Source organism: Apaloderma vittatum, unplaced genomic scaffold, assembly GCF_000703405.1.
Source record: "Apaloderma vittatum isolate BGI_N311 unplaced genomic scaffold, ASM70340v1 scaffold25711, whole genome shotgun sequence".
In the NCBI taxonomy this organism is placed as follows: Eukaryota; Metazoa; Chordata; class Aves; order Trogoniformes; family Trogonidae; genus Apaloderma; species Apaloderma vittatum.
The window spans coordinates 31,045-51,146 of record NW_009700058.1 but is presented as its reverse complement, the minus strand read 5'-3'; the positions used below and the strand labels follow the sequence as shown (position 1 = coordinate 51,146).

At 35.8% G+C, this 20,102-nt stretch overlaps 1 protein-coding gene across 1 annotated transcript in view; it reads right to left on the bottom strand.

Moving 5' to 3' along the window:
- LOC104280849 (cytoplasmic polyadenylation element-binding protein 3-like) overlaps positions 1-20,102 on the bottom strand; it is a gene marked incomplete at its 3' end in the record, with an annotated part of 51,827 nt that overhangs the window by 7,925 nt on the left and 23,800 nt on the right. Inside the window, exon 4 of the mRNA XM_009878635.1 lies at positions 11,576-11,632. Coding sequence (XP_009876937.1) covers positions 11,576-11,632 — 57 coding nt within the window. The remainder of the gene's footprint in view (positions 1-11,575; positions 11,633-20,102) is intronic.

Sequence of the window (20,102 nt, the reverse complement as noted above, 5' to 3'; positions counted from 1 at the left end):
CAAGTACAGGGCAGATCAGATGTGGCTAGCTAAGAACTACCCATCTGCTGACTGGCCCCCTGGCTGTCTCCTTTGAGTGTCCTCAGGGACTCCCCAGAGCAAGGCTGAACCTCCTTCAGCGCAGGCACTACTTAACTCTTCTACTCAAGTAGCTTCTTCACACCTTGAAGAAACATGGTGTCAGACACCATACACCTACAGCTTTTTCTCCTGCCATCAGTGAGGCCACAAAAGAGCAACTACATGAGTATTTCATTGAGGAGATTAAAAAAATTCCAAGGGCTGTGATGAAGAAGTGCTTCACAATTTATGTTTAACAGAAAGACAGTAGATAGACACTGGCTGTGCTAACAATGATTCAGCCCCTGTGGGGTAGCTGGTAAGCCATGAAACGGACTCTACTCCTTGCACAGCAAGCAAGAGGGAGAATTAATGCTGGAGTTGGCTTTGCAGCAAGAATAAAATTAATCCTCCCCTTTTATAGTTACTCCTACAGCCATATTGCATTACTTATTATGATGGGAAAGAAGCACTATCAGACATCAAGTAGCAAGTCCTTGTCTAGATGAATGCCTATACACAAAACTTAAGCATGCATCAAGGTACAGCTATCACCATATTTTGAGAATATTTTAAAGAGGCTTCTCAAACAGAGTGCTACCAATCTAAAAATTAAATAAAGAAGCATTACTTTAGTATGAGACGAAAGAGACTTCTGTGGCGTTTTTTAGGAAAAAAATCCTTATATGCTCTAATGTAAACATTTAGTCTCTGAAGAATATAACAGTATGTGATGGCAGAAGTCTACCACAGACTTCTGTAAATTTTAGAATAACCTATCACCATTCATAAACTATAACACTTGTAAGTTATACTGCACTGTATATTATTACTTTTATCTTTACATATGCACTCACACACCTAATCTTTAGGTGCATTTAAAAAAAAGTTTTTCTAAATGTATATTTACAATTGCCTTTAAATTCTAGAGAGAAAAATAGTGCAATCTACTTCAACAGGAAGACAGCCTAGTTAGCTTCTGCTGAGATGTACACACACACAAACACAATTTGAAAATGAACTCAATTTTATCCAGTGTTTTCATTAAACTGGGTTTTTTTTCCAACAAGCTGACAGTTATTCAGAAGGGGAACTTAAGAATGTCAGCAAACGCTTTGTTATGTTGTATACACAGGATGCAAAATAAGAATGTGTCATTTGAGACAAGTTAATAGAAAATACCCATCTTCATAATCAAAGTTCAGAGCACAACAGATTTAACAGAAGGAATGGTTCATCAGGTAAATTTCATAATTCCTCTAGCTTGAGTAAATATTTTAGAAAATAAACAATTTAGAAATTATTCTTGAATGAAGACATTTGGAAGCCAGTAAGAAAATTCTTGCCCTATCTGAAGTTGCTTTCCCTCTTGGGCAACTCCAACAGAGGACAGAAGAGACTGGGAGCTCCTAAAGTTGCACCCATGCTGATGAAGCCACTCTCATATACGGGTTTTGGTACCAAATAACAGCAGCAGTTTGCACAGAAAGCCATCTCCTGAAAGGTGACAAGATTCAGCACAAAAGTGATTCTTTCCTAGGTATCTGGCAGAACATTATGGGTGATGAAAATGTAGCTGCTTCAGAATCGATGAGCACATTTTCCCCTGTAAAATGTGAAACTGTTGCAAGCAGGCACTGATGAGTTGTGCAGCTCTCAGAAGGATCACCACTCTGTTACTGTTTCTCCATCCCTTTGCAACTTTCTTTAACTGACAGGTAGAAAGTTACATAACCACCATGTCCCAAATTGCAGGTACTCAAATGCAAAGGAACACTACATTCTTTTTTACCTCCTGGTAACTCTCCTGAAACCATTAACTCATCTCATCCCAGAAGCTAAGAGTATTTTTACTGAAACTGCATGTTTATGAACACAACTCGAAGTCTTTAACAAACAAGCAAAACAAACTTCCCAGACCTCAAATCTTGCAATGCAATTAAGTAAATTTACTACTAATGTTACTGAAATTCCCAAAAGCTTGCAGCTAAGATTACCCATTGTTGCAATATATCAAAACATACTCAACCAAAATGCTAAAATTTTAACTGCAACTCCAAGAAACCTATATGAAAATGGTGAAAAAGAACTTTAAGAGTTTGCACTTTTCAAACATCTGTCTGGCAGTAAAGGTAGAAGGCATCTACTGTCGGCATAAGAACACTTGCAAAATTTTATGAAGAACCACACAACTTCTGAGATGACGTGGTTTATGAGATGAATGTAACTGCGTGACACAGAGAAGCACACATCCACACAAGGTAGCCCTCAGGGATTCAGAAGGAAGGAGTGACCTAACAAACTTTGCCTATAGCCCTGGAAAGGCAGGTGACCAGAACATCCACCATGTGACAGCGTTGACAAGAGAAAAAAAAGTTACATGGACAAGGGAAGTTACTCTGCTGTTTGAAGTTGCCCTTCCTCAGTTAATATACTGGAAACCAAGAACACAAGCAACAGAACATTGCTTACTGTGTATCAACAAGTGAACCACCTTCATCCTTCAGCTCACTACTTAGGCTGGGAAAGTTTGGTTTTGCCCTGTTGTTTGTGTTGGAAGGTTCCAACACAGAAAGGGACATTGTGTAATTTGTGTGATAAAAGCAAACCATGAAAATAAATACCAGAATTGCACAAACGATTTCTGAGAATTATTATGCGTAAGGCAGGTGTTCTGCAATTTATCTGAAAAGAGACAAAAGCAAGTGACAACCAACAGAAAAGAAAGCACTTTGAGTAAAACCTGTTCTTACAAATTTATTCTTAGCATACATTAAAACATAAGACATGAACCTTATAGCTCAGCTAGAATACCTACAAGAGTGCAAATGCCATGCCCAGCTAGGTAAGAGCAATGAACCATCCAGACAAGCGTTCAGTCCTCAGCAGTGACATTAGTAAAAGTACGTCAGATGGCCACTACCAGTGATACACCTCTCTCCTATGAGCCTAGCATTCATAGCCATTGGATGAAACATGGTAAGAGAGACACTCTCACCTACTTCTAACACCTGCTTAAAGGCCTTTGGTTAACAATTTCTCTAATGTTTTTTTTGAACCTGCTGATACTATCTGCTTCCACAAATTCCTCTGGCAGCAAGATACAAAAGTAAACTACAGAAGCACTTCCCTTTCTTGGTTTTACATGGATCCACCAGAAGTTTCATCAATTGTCCCGTTAGTTCTAGCTCTGTGAAATACGGTGAGCAGCAGTTTTGCATTCCCCTGGTCATTTTTCTAAGGCTCGACCACATTCACCTTTAAGCTTCTCTTGTTTCTGGATAACTCAGTACAACCACAGTAGAGACAGACTATAAGAAAGAACAACTACAAGATCCAGAGAAAACTGTATTCTAGCAGTTAGCTATTTAGATAATACAAAATAAGGAAAAAGCACAGCTAACTAAGAAAAAGGAAAAAAAGAAAAAGACTTTCAAAGGGGAAAAAAACTGAAATTGAGCAGTAAAACTGATGTTCATTATCAGCCTCATTAGCTTTGCCAATGGCAGCAAAGACAAAATTTTAAAACCCAAAGTTACATGCTGCCACTGATTTAACCTGCTCCTACACATTATTCCATAGTAAGGCCAGGAGAAATCTTTTCCACAAAAAACTGTGCATGCTTTAGGGCTTGTATTGATTTACTATTCTGGTGTCAAATCACACCTTTAAGTGGGCTGGCTATAGTACGCGCTGTTCACAATACACTTCAGTTACAAGACAACAGAAAATAAAAAAATCGGTGGCACTTGGGAAAAGTGGGTATCAGTCATAACCACACAAAAGCTCATCCTAGAAACATGTATCATCTGACTTGGTTCAGTTAAATGCTGACACAATACATCTGTACAAGAAGGCATAATAATAACTTATAGTTCAATATGCCTTTGAAGTTAAGAAATACTTGCAAAAAAACCCCCTCAAATTACTTCACCAGCTGGAGAAAACAGATACTAGTCACGGGAAACAACAAATATCCACTCTAACAGCTTAATCTCTAGTTAAGGGTTTATTTTTTATGGATCAGAAACTGTGGGGAAAAGTTCCTTTGTAAAAACAGCTTGCTACATAAGGGAGAAAATCTGTAGAACAAGCTAACTGTAACAGAGTCATCTTCTTAAAACATATTTTTTTACTAAGCCAATCAACCACATGCTGATATTTTTCAACATGTTCCTATCACTGCCTTCAAGAAAATGTTGTGTATAGAAGCTTGAGTATTGTTCACCTTCATCAAACAGATCAAAAGCTTTCAGCAGGTTCATTATGGCTTAATTAATAACTTGAGAGAGAGAGCTTTATAGAGAACCTTTTCAAATGCATCAAATTTTATTAAAAATCTAATAAGTCTATACACAAGCTGATGTATTTTCAGTGTGTTCATATAGGAGATGATATTGCCAAATTAATTTGTTGACTTGTCTTTTAAATCAGATTCTAACTGCAACAAAAAACTGACAAGCTGTGAATGATCCTCTTCACAGATTTCAGCAGAGGTACAGACAGGATTAATTTGTGCTAGAACCTGAAGGGACTGCACAATGCTCCTTATTGGAAGACCTCTGTAAAATTAAGAAACTAAAAATGTACATTGTATTTGGATCAAATGTATATTCTATATGTATCAAACAGTTAGCATTTCAAGGAGATAAATTTGTGAATCCATAAAACGTGAACTCAAAAGAACTAAATCTACATTCTTTCCATACCATAGCTAAAAGTCAATCTGATCACTTAATTTCAAATATAGAACTAAGTGATATAATTTATTTGTATTATCACATTTTATGGAAGAGTTAATAGAAAGTATTTTGAGATTTTTTAGAAACATTCTTTCTTCACTGTTGGTACTTGTTCATGTAAGATTTCATCATATGATTTCATCATATTTTGTTGCAATCAATGTAATAAATCATATGTACATAAACTTAGTTTAGAATAAATTCAACATTTTTACTAACTAAAATAGGAGTCAAAGTTGACAAGAACAGAGGCTAATGCTTGAATCAGCATGAATTTACTGCACGTAAGATACTATTTCTTCAATAACAATCTCTGGATTTTATCTAGGTAAGAAGCAAGATGATAAGTGGACATGACATGATAGAACTCAGTAAGTCATGTGCATGACAGTATAGGGATAAATAAGAATTATATTTGGGAGAATAAAAAATTAAACTTTTGGATTCCTTGCCATAGTATGTTTGCACTGAGCTTTATGTACACAGAAATCTATTTGATTCCAAATAAGATTTTCTATATATTAATCTGTTACTTGCAGAACACTCATCCCACTTTTCCAGGGATAGCATTTGCAATTATTTTTACTTTCGCATGTTTAGGCTTTTGAGATTTGAGAGGATATTTTTCATGATGAGCAATGTAATAGAACAACTTGTTTAAGAGAATAATGCTTTTTCATCCTCTTTTTCTGTGGCTAGAAAAGCTGTTTACAAAGAACAAGACTTCTGTCTTCTGGTCTTTTTAAGGAGGTCTTTGAAAGAAAACATACAATCTAAATAATTTGGGGTCTGGAATTGTGAGGAATTACTGCTCATCTAAGAGTGGTTAGTAAGGTAGTTCTCAATTTCCACTGCTAGATGGGCTGGGTGTGCAGGTGGGCACTGCAATGATTTGGTGATATCAGACTCAACAGTCCCTTCTGGTTCATTTTTTCCCCACTGTTAGCAATGCATTACAACAATCTCCTTGATAATATATGCTGACATACAGATACAGTTGGATCTCGCCATCAGAAAAAGAGAGTGCACATGCAAGCTGTGTGCAGTTAGCACCCACACATTGGACCTCAGACACTTGTTCAAACACATGAACTGCATTTGATACTCAAAAAACTACTGTTCAGACACCTTAGGTCTTCCTTGCTTGGGCACACTGAGCAGCCAAGCATCTGTGCAGGAGGGAAGGCTTATCTATTTTCATTTCTTAATTTTAGTTTAAAAAATAGATTAAAGTGACATTTCTAACCACCAGGCTGATAGGAACTTCCTTCATATCATTTCCAATCTACCCAACCTAATTCTGGACTACCGTCTCATCTCTTCTAGCATCATACATAATACTTGTGGAATAGCCTGGCAAATGTTGTTCTTAAAATTCTGCAGAAACAGATGGCGCTCACCCACAACAGAGAGGATCACATAGATGAAAGGAAAGCACACTGGTGAGGTTCTGAGGCAGGAAAAGTGGTGGGGGAAAAAACACACCAAGAAAACAAACAAACAAATAAAAGAGAAGGTAGTTAAAGAGCTACAAAGTTGGATTAAAAGGAAGATAATTTAAATCTTTCTCTGCTAGAAAAAGACTTCAGCAGTCACTGGTAAGAGATACTGCCTTCAGTAACAGATCTCAGAAAGTGAAGATGCTAATATAAAAAAAATTAAAGGGAAGAAAATGGAAGAAGCATTTCATTGCTCCTCCGCTTCTTTTCTCCTCTCACCTTTTTTTGTTAATTAAGCAGGTATAGAAGAGACTTTGAGATATCAGCTAGCCTGTCTCACCACCCTCAAAGCACCATCAATACTGTTTGTACAGCTGGCTCTGAAAAACTTTTCAAGGTTATGTGTAAAGTGACAGTTCCCACGCTCTGGGACTCTTACAAACCATGCTGCCTTTGCTATGTCACATTTTACATCATTTATTCTTTCCCTCCAGTTAAATACATTCTGATCTCGTCATGATTAAACTAGGTCTAGTTTTGCAAACTGTATTAGGTCTCTTACTGTCTTTTATTTCTTTGTATTATTCCTTTTATGTTAATAAGTTAGGAACATACTAGTAATCTGACCTGGCAATTAGGCTAGAGAGCTCAGCAAATTTCTACAGGTAGGTACCAGACTATTAGAAGAGATTGATGCCCCTCAAACTTTAGCTGCATATTTTCCCAGAATATTATCAAAACCGAAGGTTTTATTAGCTGTTAAACTGCCAAGTCAAGAGTTCAAAAGACAAAGTTAATTCAATAAGCCTTCTATTCAGAGCAGTTAATTTCAAGGTATACCAACAGAACTGGCAAAAGATTTAAACATAAAATCCTATTTCAGCAACTTTGTAATATCTAAACACCGTATGCATTTGAAAATAATACATCAGAATATAGGAAGACCCATATACAATAGCTCTTCAGGAGATGAGGCAATTTTAAAACCAACAGAAGCATGAAAATTTAAAAAATGAAATTGTTTTTGCCATTACTTTTTTTTTTCCTGTGTGGTTCATGTCATTACCTTTTCTGTCATGGCATGATGACTTTCCCACATAATTATTATCTGTCTGAATAAACCAAAATCTCTACACAAACATCTAAAAAGGTGCCCCATACTCTTGCGTCAATGTATTTTTCAAATTATTTTACTCAGAACAAACAGAACTAAATGACAGTAATGAAAAGAAGACAGTCAGATAGAGAGCAAGTAGTACCAGACCTCACAGATGACAAATTTTCATATGAGACAAGAATGAACACTGGAAGCAGATGGAATATTTGAAGCCCAACAGCAGCGCAAAGTCACTGCACAGAGAAGCTTTATGAAAAACAAAAATCCAGCATTTCACAAAGGGGTTTCTCTCATTTGTTGGTTCAACTACCTTTAGTCTAAACTCATTTTACTTAAGTTCATTTGGGAACCAGCAATACAGTTCAGGGCTTCCTTAGAAAAATCACACACTCTTGTGTATCCCCCTTTTTCACCTGCTGTATTTCTCTCCCACTAAAGTTTATTGTTGGCTTTCTGGAGTTCACAAGAAGCATTAAAGACAGCTCTCTACCTAGCACATAGGTGACCGTGCTCATGCTGATCACTGGGTCCTATTTATATAGTTAATTAAAAAGAAGTACATATTAACTCAAGACAACATCCAGCACCCCCCAAACAGAAGTAACGGCTGCGGAAATGTATGTCTGCAAATGGAAGTGAAGATGAGCAAGAGAATGGGACACCTTTGAGTTAATTCTGGGAAAGCAAATGGTTTTCTTTGTTTTGCTTAGTCCTGTAAACATAACTTTGAAATAGCATTGCAAAGATCTACTAAAAGTATCATCAACAGATGGTTTCTCTTTAAGCCTATACATGAATTTACATAAATAAAATCAATAGCTCAATTTATGCTACCTTTCCCCTAGAAATTATAATATCAATTGTATTTAATAATGTGCTGTAGATGAAAGTTTATAGAAATTCCTCTTCTACTGTTTAGCTCAGTATGGATGACATAATTCAAAAGTTAAGGAACTGATGTCACTACTTGGTTAAAAATACTATTTCAATTAGAGAAATTTCAACTAGACCTAGCATAGGCAAAAGCTATCACTTTTTCCCTTTGTACAACGTTTTAAATGTAAATATTTGCATCTTCCTCTTGTTTAAATGCACTTTAGGGTTATGCTCAGATCTCTCTGAATATTCGAACATTGCATTCCTAATTCTGCAAGTCTAATTCTGACAGAGAACTTTAAGCACCTCTGCAATGTAAACATACACACGTTTGTGTATATATACAAATATAATGCCATTATCGACAAGGAGAGATTCATAATTCTTATGTGTTCAACAATAACCTTTTCCATCTCAACTAATTTTATTATTTCAGAACTCACTGCTTTGAGGTGATGAATATTTGTAGCTTTGCACTAGGACGAGCAGAATGGTGGGAGCATGCTCTACACTAAGCCCTCCTAACTAAGCAAGTAACATGTTCCCTCAAACCAAACAATCCCCTTCAAGTTTCAGACATTAGCTCAAGACAGCCGTCACGAAAATCCCTAGTTTTGAAAGGTTGTAATCAGTAAATAAAAACACCAGCTGAAATACAGTTGAAAATGTTGCCACAAAGGATGCGAAGGAGCTAAAGAGACAAACACACCTCAGAAAATCTCCCCACTAACTTGTGAAGCAAAGTTCTGCATTGCTGTGGGCACGAGCCTGTGTTGTCTTCCAGCTTCAAAAGATTGCCTACACTGATAGCGAGAAATTGAGCTCTGAATAATAAATCTTAAAGATTATTACTCTATCTTAGCAGAAGAGAAAAATGCTTATGAAGCAATGACTATAAATAGAATGCGAAGGCTGGATTTGCAGATTCAGCAGTGTTTGGTTTCACAGAAATTATATATAGATAATACAAATATTATGATTTAAAGATGTTACATAAGTTCTCCAAATTGTTCCAAAAAATTACTGAGATGAAATCTCTTTGGGGAATTTTTATTTTATTTTATGTATTTTATATTTTTTAACCTAAACCACAACCAGTCCGGCATAGGAAAGAGTATTTCTTCTTGGACTAACTTTCCTTGGTGTATTTCCCCATGACAAAGTGGATCACATGAAAATTTTAGAACTATATTTAGAACTATATTTCTTTGGTTTAGCTGCATGCAAAAGAGCATTTAAACCACAGTAAGTAATTTTTAAGTTATGGCCAAAACTGGTGTGGCCTTACCTAGTAAAGAATGAGAAGGAGAAGAGATGCAGGAGAAGGAAAATATATGGGAACTTAGCTCAGTGGTTTTAGCGTGCTGCTGATAACAATGCCAACATCGAGGTCACGAGTTCGATTCCCGCTCGATCCCCATGTGTTGCCTGGTCTAGTCAAGAGGTGGCGTCCCTGCCCAAAACAGGGAGGCTGGACTAGATGATCTCTAAGGTCCCTTCCAGCCTAGGCCATTCTGTGATTCTATGATTTACGCAAACTACTCACTTGCACTGAATTCAATTCTAAAGAACAATCTCTACTATCTTGCATAAATTGCATATTTATGATACTAGCTTTACATAAGTCTGTAAATAGTAAATATTTCAATAAACCCAAAATATTTTATATACTCGTTTTATTTAGGTCTCCTCATTAGTTATGCTGATATTTTAGCCATACACCAGGACTATAAAGGATCATTATTTTTTATAAACAATTACATTATATAGCTGCTATAAAATTTTCAAAGGAATTAGGAAAACATATGTTCTTAAATATTATTTCCATTACAAAAGGCAGCTACTTTTTTTTTAGCTTATCTATCATTGATAGAAATCAGAGTCGAATATATTCATCCATTTATGATAAAGTGAGTTAACCCAAAATGAAACAACCCTGATTTGACAGAATACAGTATATAGCATAGCTTTTTCTATCAGTTTTTCAATTCTGTCTTTCAAAAGTCTCTATAAGAATTCATAACAAATATTGCCATATATTCCATTTTAACTGTGAATTTTTTTAAAATAGATAAAAATACAATCATCATCTTTCTTCTTCGCAGCTATCTTACTGTTAGAATCAGCTTATTGAAATGCCCAAACTGGAACAACAAATACAGTATGGGACAAAATTTATGTCAAACAGCAACAGACTGTCCTGCACAGAACTTACTTACAGTTAATTACTTGATTGCCCATAATTTCATGTGCCCATATGAATGCAGGCCATATATGCCAACTATGACAACAGAAACATTGCAAAATATTGCCTCATCGTTAACAATGCAAAATCAAGAAAAAGAGCAAGAGTGAAGTCTTATAGGTTACAAAAGCTGATATTTAAAGCCGAATGTTAAAACCCTTGCGTCTCGCCTATTACAGATTTTCATTTCTTCACATCTATAAATGATTTTTATTTCTGTTTGGTGCTACACAAAACCTTCAGTTTTCAACTATACGCTGCACAACTTATATAGACAATGCAAAGGCAAAATATTTTAGAAAAGTTAGTAAGTTAATCCTAACACCTCAAATACAACACTGTAAGCAAACCCAAAATATTCAGCATTTTTTTAGGATTAGATGGATAAAAACTATGCTTTGATTTGCATAGTTAAGTTCTACATTATACTGGTAGTGCCTAACACTCCATCTCCCACACTCCCCTCTACATGATATGAGGCTATCTCTAGTGCTTCCAGATCCATTTTGGCAGGGGTTTTTTTGAATGCATATGTTCACTACTGGATTTTTAAAACTTATGTTTATTTCCCGACACAAACAGAAGCAAAAACCTTCCAGTGAAGTTCAGCCTCGCAGTTTCTGCTCATTATTTAGATGTCTAAACCTTCTCTCCCTTCCTGTCTCCATAATGTTGCATAGAAACCAGCAAAGTAAAACCTCACCAGTCAATGCAAAACTTTTAACAACTCATCCCAACGAGAAGAAACACATCTGGAGAGATATCAGAAATTGAAAGTTTCATATGTAACCCCCATACAGACCCACAAAAGAGGGAACAACAGAGACTGTTTTGCAATATTCTCTATAGCAAGCAAGCATTATGAAGCTCCCAGTGGAACACATAAAACTATTGTAAAGCTAATTTAAAGAATCACCAATTCAACCAATAAAATCAGAGGTGATTGATTTATGAAAATAATTTAAAGAAAGTGCACATAAACTCTATGCAAATATTATTCCACATATTTATGTCAGACTGTATAGTTATGTACACAATAAATGTAAGAAATAATGTTCAACATGACAATATTGATCACTAGATATTAACTACTTACTATTAAGAGCCATGATGTTGTCTGTTCCTGGATGATGGAAGTTTATTCCCATACGTCCTGCAATGTAAATAAAAGCTATTTTTAATGTTTTTATTTCAGAACTTCATTAAATTCATTAACATGAAAAATTGCTAAAGGTAGTGAACAGCCAGGGTAGCTGAATATTCCATCTACTGAAAACAACTTCCCAAGAATACACATTTACAAATTTAACAGCATTTTACCTTTACTGTTATGTACTGGAAAATCACAAAATAAAAGAAGAAATAATTATCTTTGAATATATCCCTTTGCTAGAATGTATTCCAAGTTCAACCTTGCTGCAGTCATGCCATTTATAGTGGGCTCCAAATAATGAGTACAGCATTACAAAAATTTCACTTAGTTGGTAAAAATAAATCACTGTTTTCCATACTACCTGTAACATCAGATGCTCTTGAGCGACAGATTGTTGGAGACAGAGTGCTCATGCTATTTTTGTACTCTTCCCTAAGAAACTGCTATTGCTTACTATTTGAGATACAATACTGGGTTGGAAGGAGTGTTGATCTCATGGAATACATTCATATGTACTTTGAAAAATATCTGTTCTTGACCCAGAACATGAGACTAGCAAATAAAGACGGTTTGCCATAAAATTCAAATTAACTCTGCTGGTGCCAGTTTCCTGGAAGATAGAGAGATGCAAAATAGTAACAATTTTCTCAGGTGATATTTAACAATTGAAAGGGTTACTTTAAGATCTCTGATGACTTCAGGAACTGGGAGTGGGAATAAATTCACACAGTTACTTTGTTTCGAATGAGACATAGTCCAGAGAAATCTACTTTTACCTTCAAAGCAAGAAATGGTCCAGCTCTGCTACTGTTCAGAACCAGCTCTACTACTGTTCAGATTAGTTTTAGATACTATTTAACTGAGCCGAAGCATTAAAAACTTAACCTGAAGAAACTTTGTAACAACACTCAAGCTCCCGAAACACTCTGAAAGCTGTAATTGGTATTAGTCCTCGTGTGGAAAAAGATACAAAAGGACCATTATATCCATATAAAAAACATTTTTTCAGTTAACTAATTCATGTAAGTATCTTCAGTTACTTACAAGTATTGTAATCCATTTCACATGCCATCTGTACCTCCAGAGTTATTATTAAGTTTGGGAGCTAAGGAAGCAGGCAGTTTACATTCCTTCACTATACTTGCACTCAAACATGGGAGCTCAAGACCCCCTCACTACCCTGAAGAACCAGTATAACCATTAACGCCCTCTACTTCTGCAAAACTAAGATTTAACAAATAAACTGACGAAGCAGAACTAAGGCCAATCTTCTCCACCAGTTTCAGTTCTATCAATAAGTTAAAGCCGTCTATTTCCAGCCAGAGAGACTACTGTGCTGTAATCAATACTCTTTCTCAACAGATGCAACGTGAAGTTTCAATACGCTTCTGAAACTGTCATACGCAGTTCAAGAAAGACAAGTAGGTATTTTCTTCATATTATCATTTTCCCGTTCCATATTTTGGAAACAAGTGACACCACAAGAAGGCTATGAAGCAAATAGCACCTCCAAAAAAAAGCATGGGCAGAAGGAAGGTAAATAAAATTACCATTTTTACTTTTCAACTTCTTGAGCAAAGCTTCTTAAAGAAATATTCATCAGCTACTTCATATTTCCTAAGTACAAATATCATTCTCCTATACATATTTTCACATTAATGTGGCACTGCAGAAACATTAAGCTGCTATTATTTCAGTTAGTACAGTTTCTGCTAAAGTATTTCAGAACACTTGCCAAATTGACGTGAATTCCCTTTTCTGTAACAGCATATTAAGGAGCATGAGGTTACAGGTATTATAAAGAGAAAAGGTGTATATAATAAGCTATATATGTAAGCTAATATGCTTAAGAGAAAAAAGGGAATTGTTACAAAAACAACTAGAGTAAAATCTGGATGTGTATTACTTGGATGAGCCCATCTCTTTTCCTTTGCTGAAGCTAAATTCTGCATTTGACCACGTTCAGAAATAGAATCGTATCTGTGACATCTGGGTTTGTTTTTTTTCTCCCTCCAGGCTGTCACTGGACCAGGTGCTGCTCATTTGACATTTTGTCACCTGCCCTTGGCCTGCTATTTTTAAACAGTTCTTGTCAGCTATCTTTTATAGGAGCAGAAAATACAGAGCAGTGCAAGCAGAAGGACATGTTCTCACACTGAGTTAAGCAACAGTGTGGGATAATTCTGCACATCTTCAGAGGTCCCCTAGTGCAGTTCTGTAGAAACAAATCAATGGAATACTGTCAAAACACATCTGTATTAAAAGCACTCAAAACAGACTGGCAATGCATCAACCACAAGACAGTTAGTTACCAACAGTTACACAGCCTTTCATATTAGCTTCCACATTTTAGCATCTTGCTGTTTGAAGCAAATTATTCAGTTGAAAAGAGAGGCCATATGCCAATTACAAAACTGTATAATTATATAAGGAACAAGAAGAGAGCACCAAAAGGAAATTATAAATTTATTTATTTAAAGGTGCAATATAAAAGTGTGAAATGTAATTAAGAATATGTACTTTCAAGGACATTTGGGTTGAACACAGAAATTGCTATCAAAAATCAATCAATTTTAAGAAAACCACATATATGCTACCTGGACCTTTATGAAGTCTATAGTTTTAAAATTAAATCTCTGGATAAAATTTCTACTTTTCAGGAATCTTCAGCACAATAAGCAGAAACACAGAGAAGTTAGAGCCAGAAGTTATGGACTCCAGCAGTTCACTGAAGTCATAAATAGGAAGCCTTCCCGTAACGGTATCCCCAGTACTTGTATTCAGCGTACATCTGCCATTTTCAGTTTGCCTCTCTTGGTTTCATATGTTCAATTATGTGCTTTTATAACATACACTTATTACTGCAGTTAGGCTGCAACAGTAATAACTCTTTTATGTTAGTCTCTTCAATTCCTAATTAAAAAAATAATCTAGTTATATACTTCTTGCTATTTAAACATTCCAGAGTATAAGCAAGGGTTTAAAGATTCTCATATAGCCCAGGCTGCTCTTTTGCATATCCTACGCCATTAAATTCCTTAAATTCTCTCTCCTAACAGCATTTGAAGAGACTCTTCTAAGTGGACTGCTTAAGTGCTCTACTGCATGTCCAATACCATGCTTGTTGTGGCAGAGAGCCCGATGCCTTCTTAGAGCATATCTCAAGTATGTGCATCCTCTCTTTGGTATTACATTGGAAATAAGATGATGTCAAATGAAATTCACCTCATTCTTTGTAGAAAAGAGTCATGATTTTGAAACAATTTCCAATAACTTAAGGAAGCAAGCCCTTCCCACATATTAATTTCTTTATTACATCTTTCACAAATAGATAACCTGATTTTTCTTTAGTTGTCTAGATAACTTCAAGTTACACGAACAGAACTAAGAAAGAATGTTGTTCCAAAAATAACATACCTGGCCATCAGGCACAGGTTTACCATTACTGCAGTTTTTTGACAGTGTCTACTGTGAGGCTTGCCTATAGTGGTCCCCTTAATCTCAAGCCTAAAATCCACTATTTTTAGCAGATATTCAGGCTTATGAGCACAATCTGTTTACAACTAAGTGTAAAACCAATCTTTGATTTCATCTTTGTACATATGTACTGCTATTACCATTATTTTCCCATATCTGAACAAACACCAGTAATTAACCACCTCCAGATCTATAAGTACCGGTTTTGCTTGAAGAGATATCTGAATTAATTTTCTCTTTTTATTCATTTTTTCTTTGTAAATTCTCTACATTTTTTTAACTTGTGAAATCCTAATCAGCTCCTGGACATGAACACTCACTTAATGAAGGATTTTTTTAAGATTACAGTTACCTCTTCTCCTCGTTTTCATGTTACAATCAACATTCCAACAAAAAAAGTTCATTGGTTATACCTTGAGTAAAACTTCCTGCACTGTCATACCTCATGGCTTTCATCAAGATCAATCACTTCAGCAGTTGGTATCTGGCATAAGATTTGCTAGAAAAAAAATAGCAAAGCTGGCCTGGTTTTGACTGTCCTGAACTTACTGGGAATGAGAACTTCCTTTCACATAGTTGTTAAGATCTTTGTTGATATTTATTACAAGTTATGACTGGAGACTGCAGTGGCAAGGTCAAACGAAACTGGCAACAGGACTAGGTCAGCTATACTTCCTTAGTCATAATACTTCCTTAGTCATAATACTTCCTTTATTATTCTTATCTCTTCTATCAAATAATTTCTAAATTGGTGCCAACAAAAGGCATTACGAAACAGCAATTACTGAATGGATAATTATTTGGATGGATAGGCAGCAAGTGGGGTAGGGCAAAGTTTATATACAAAAAAAGTGTAAAAATCAAAGCAAGATCAGTATTCCCTCAAACACCTGAAACGAGAAGATTATTTTGGCCTATACGGGCCATAGGGTTATAGTTTAAAGCACAACCTAACACCCTCCACATACATACCCCATACCGCAGTTCAATCATGAGGCACAAATGGCCAAAACGTGTAAAGCATTTGTGTATACATACAACAAGAATTTTAATCATTTTTACCTGAGTAGACCTCAGACCATTCCCCCAAAATACAGACAACTGAAACTGATGCTACACTGACTCAACATACATGCCCAAAATCATTTCAAAAGCAAGCACTGTGTAAGCAAGGGTCCGCATAAAGAATTACAAAAATAAAAGGCAACTCCATGAAGAAGTTGGCTGGGTTTTTCCTTTTTTCTTCCCCTCTGCCCCCCCTCTCCTTCCTTTGAAGTCGATCTGCCATTTGTTCAAGCCCATAATTTAAACACCTACTTGGGACTTACATATCTTTTACACATTAACATACTCAACAGAACAAAAATACTACTGTTTGCCAGAAGGAAAATATGAAGAACTACTACTGCATTTCCATATATATAGTTCTACTGTGCAAATACATATTGTAGCAATGTGAACAGAAGTGTATAATTATCAGCTATGAGTATCAGCCATAAAGTTTGCTGATGCTAACTTCTTCCTATCACTGACTAAAGAAATATATGCCATCAGTAGGAGAAGCAACCTATACAGCATATATGTTACAACAAAATGCACTCTTCATGAGCAAATTACATTGCTCCAATAAAGCACAAAGGTCTTTCATACATTTAAGCAGTGGAAACATTTTTAGCTTGAAAACAAAAAATTAGTGCTTTAAAAGCAAGACTTGATGAACATAAAAGGAAGATTTTTTATATGTAAGGGGTAGACAGGTATATGTACACGTATGTCCATTCTACATGTAGTTCTAGCACTGTATGCAAAAGAAGAGTATTGGTATTCTTTTTTGCAGCTTTGAGATGGAATAAAGTCTGCTTTCATACTGGTTTGTTTTTCCATTAGCAATCTATGCTAAAACCTATAAAAATCTCAAAACTGTAGAGAAGTGAGAAAGAAAAAAAAAAAAGAAAAAGAACTTAAGGTCTCTGTGAGGCCAGTCTTCAACAATACAATGAAGAAATGGAAAAAAAGAGAAGGAAAAATTGGTATCTGTATCATTATTCCTGAAACTATAAAAGAGCAAACAAAAAACAACACAGCTCAAAGACAAGGGCATGCTGGATGCCAGCAGCAATTTAGCAAATTTGATCACACTACAGGACCACTGAAGAGAGCATTTATTTTAAGAAATATGAACCACTTGATGGTTATATTGTGTAATAATAAGAAAGTGTATTAAGAGGATTTTCTTAACAGAGTTTCAAATGCAAAGTAAACAGAGTATATTTCCTTTAAAAGGATTAGCTTGAGTGGCCTGATTTGACACACAAATAGGTGTGAAAACATATCTGTCTGCTCCCTCTGGTTTTCATGTGCTTTTACAGAAAGGTGTCTGATGAGCACCAAGATTTTGAGAAATGCTGTTACAGCACATTTTTTTCTGACAGAAGTGTTGCAAAAAGCTTTAACTGGGTGGCACCACTTTGAGGACTGAAATGACAACATTTGTTCTATTTGCACAACCTCTGTGTTCAGCTGCTGACTGCAAACACAAATATTCATTTACCTTCACTTTTCTCACGTCATGTGGCAAACTTACTGCTTGCTTACAAAAAGCTTGTGAGCAATTAGAGGTGGTGGCATGCACTGAAGTTAACTGAAGATCAAGATGGAAAAGTAAAGGTCCGTCCTATATGTATTTACAATATTGTTTAAGTTGCATATAACCTTCAAACACTGCTGTCAAATCCCATAAACAACATAGTTAAGTCAAACGTGAACAGGAAATCTTAAACTTTACTTATTTTTTTATATGGCCTGATACAGTCTTTACAATAGTTAAAATACAGTAACTCCAGTAACTTCAGGTTTTTGTTCTGCAAATATATGGGTGTCATTCATATTAAGTATTGAAAATCAAGATTTAAAGTTTCCCCATAGTCACTGTTTCTACGACTGAACTGTTGTGCATTTGTATTCAAAGTTTCAAACGATCTCAGAAAAACCAATGCTATAAGAGTCAAGAAGTATGTACATTCTACTGAAATATTATGGCATAATCAACACATTTTATGTATCCTCCCACAGTATGATATCTATTAAAATAAGTTTTAATAAAGCCTACTCTTCAAATTCTTCTGGTGCATGTGCCTTCTCCAAATACTCATACCTGAAGGTGTGCCACACTGATGCTTTACAAAAACCCCGTGTTTGTTAGTTTGGGATTTGCACATTACAGTTAGTTTCCATTCTGATTTAGAATAAAACCCAAATATTACAGTTATCTACTCTAACAGTAAATTTAAAATAAATAAAGGAGATGATATCTCCTCTCAATTTTGCATTTTGATTCAGTTTCATGACTTGTCAGTAGCACATGTGCATAGCAACATGATCTGATACAGCTGAAATATTTTATTTAATTATTTAAAAATAGAACAAAGGCAGCTGCTAGTTACTACCAATCAAAATAGTTTTTATAGATCAGAATGCCTCTGTTTGTGTTGTAATGCAATAGTTTGACATGGATAAACATATTGCAACAGTGACATATTACACCATAGACAGGAGACACTTTGATGTAGGAAAGAAATGTTTTAGTAATAAGTAACATCTACATATAGCTATCCCAATAATTCAGCTTTACCCTACAGCATTAGATGGAAGCAGTATGCAAATATCAAGAGGTTGTAAAATACTACAAATATATCCTTTCCTCATTAAAGCAAAACTCCCATGTTTTTGCAGCGTGGAATATATTTTGTTGACAACTCAGGAAATGACTAAGTCAGTTCAGGAAAAATATCTTAGAAGATACTGCACACCTCTTATATAGGCCTGGTTATGACTGACTCAGGGGACAACCAGATATCCTTGACTGTAACAACTGGTTAACAATTCCTTTACTGTACTTTTTTCCTCTTTTTATCGCCCTCCTGTTTGAAAGGAGAAAAGGATTTACAACTATTGACTCAAAGAGAAGAAAAATGTTGAAGCTGGTCTTGATGGTGGAGAAAGCAGGTAAGGAAGTCTGTCTATTTTGGGAGAAAAGAAAATAAGCCTTCCTTTTTTATGAGTTTACATAATTTAGATCTTAAAGGATGAAAATGGCAAACAATACACAGTTCCCAGACTATAAGGACAGAAAGACAAGAACCTACACCAGGGTAGCCCTATCTGGCAGGAAAAGCCGAGAAAAAAGAAGGTAGTTTTATACGGAAACAGAGTAAGAGCTGGACACTGGAAACCTTCTCCCAAGTCTAGGCTCAAGATAAAATGCCACACAGATGGATAAGCTGCTAATTTACCGAAGTCCAGAAACCTCAGAGCTAGGTATCAAATCTCTCTTAGAGCAAGAAACACCCAAAAAGAACTAGGTGACCCTAGCTCTCCTAGCTGGAGAGCACCAAGCCAGCCTGTCAATCAGACTGAGTTCGCACTCACCCAATATAAGTAATTCAATATTGCAAGACTGGGGATCAGTTAGTTTCTGCTGCACTAAAATCCCTCAGCCTTTCTCTTGTTCCACGCTGGAAAGCTACTCTGCCCTGGAAAAGTCAGTTAATCACACACCCTCTCAAGGACAAGTTGATCATGCTTTAAAAAAAAGTGTCCTGCTTTGGTGACCTTGAAATAAACTGAATTTCCGTGGCCTGTAAGACAAAGTCTGATCATACCTCAGATTCAGAGAAGGTATGAAACTTCAACTATTACAAACAAGAGGGCAGACTCTTCTCACTCCTGAGCTTCTCCACTACCTCCACAAGAAGAAGAAAATATCTCAGAAGCATTTCAATTGCTATCTGGTCTACACACATCAGAATCTTCCATAGTAACCCTACCATCCACATTTTAACCTAGAGCCCTTGTTCTATATCCAAGACCTTTTTTTTTTCCCAAGTATCTGCTGGGATGTGAGGGGGCGCATATGCCAAGATGGTCTACATTCCAAGCAAAGTTTCAGACTTCAGATAAACCACTTCTAATATTTTACTAATGAATGCATATA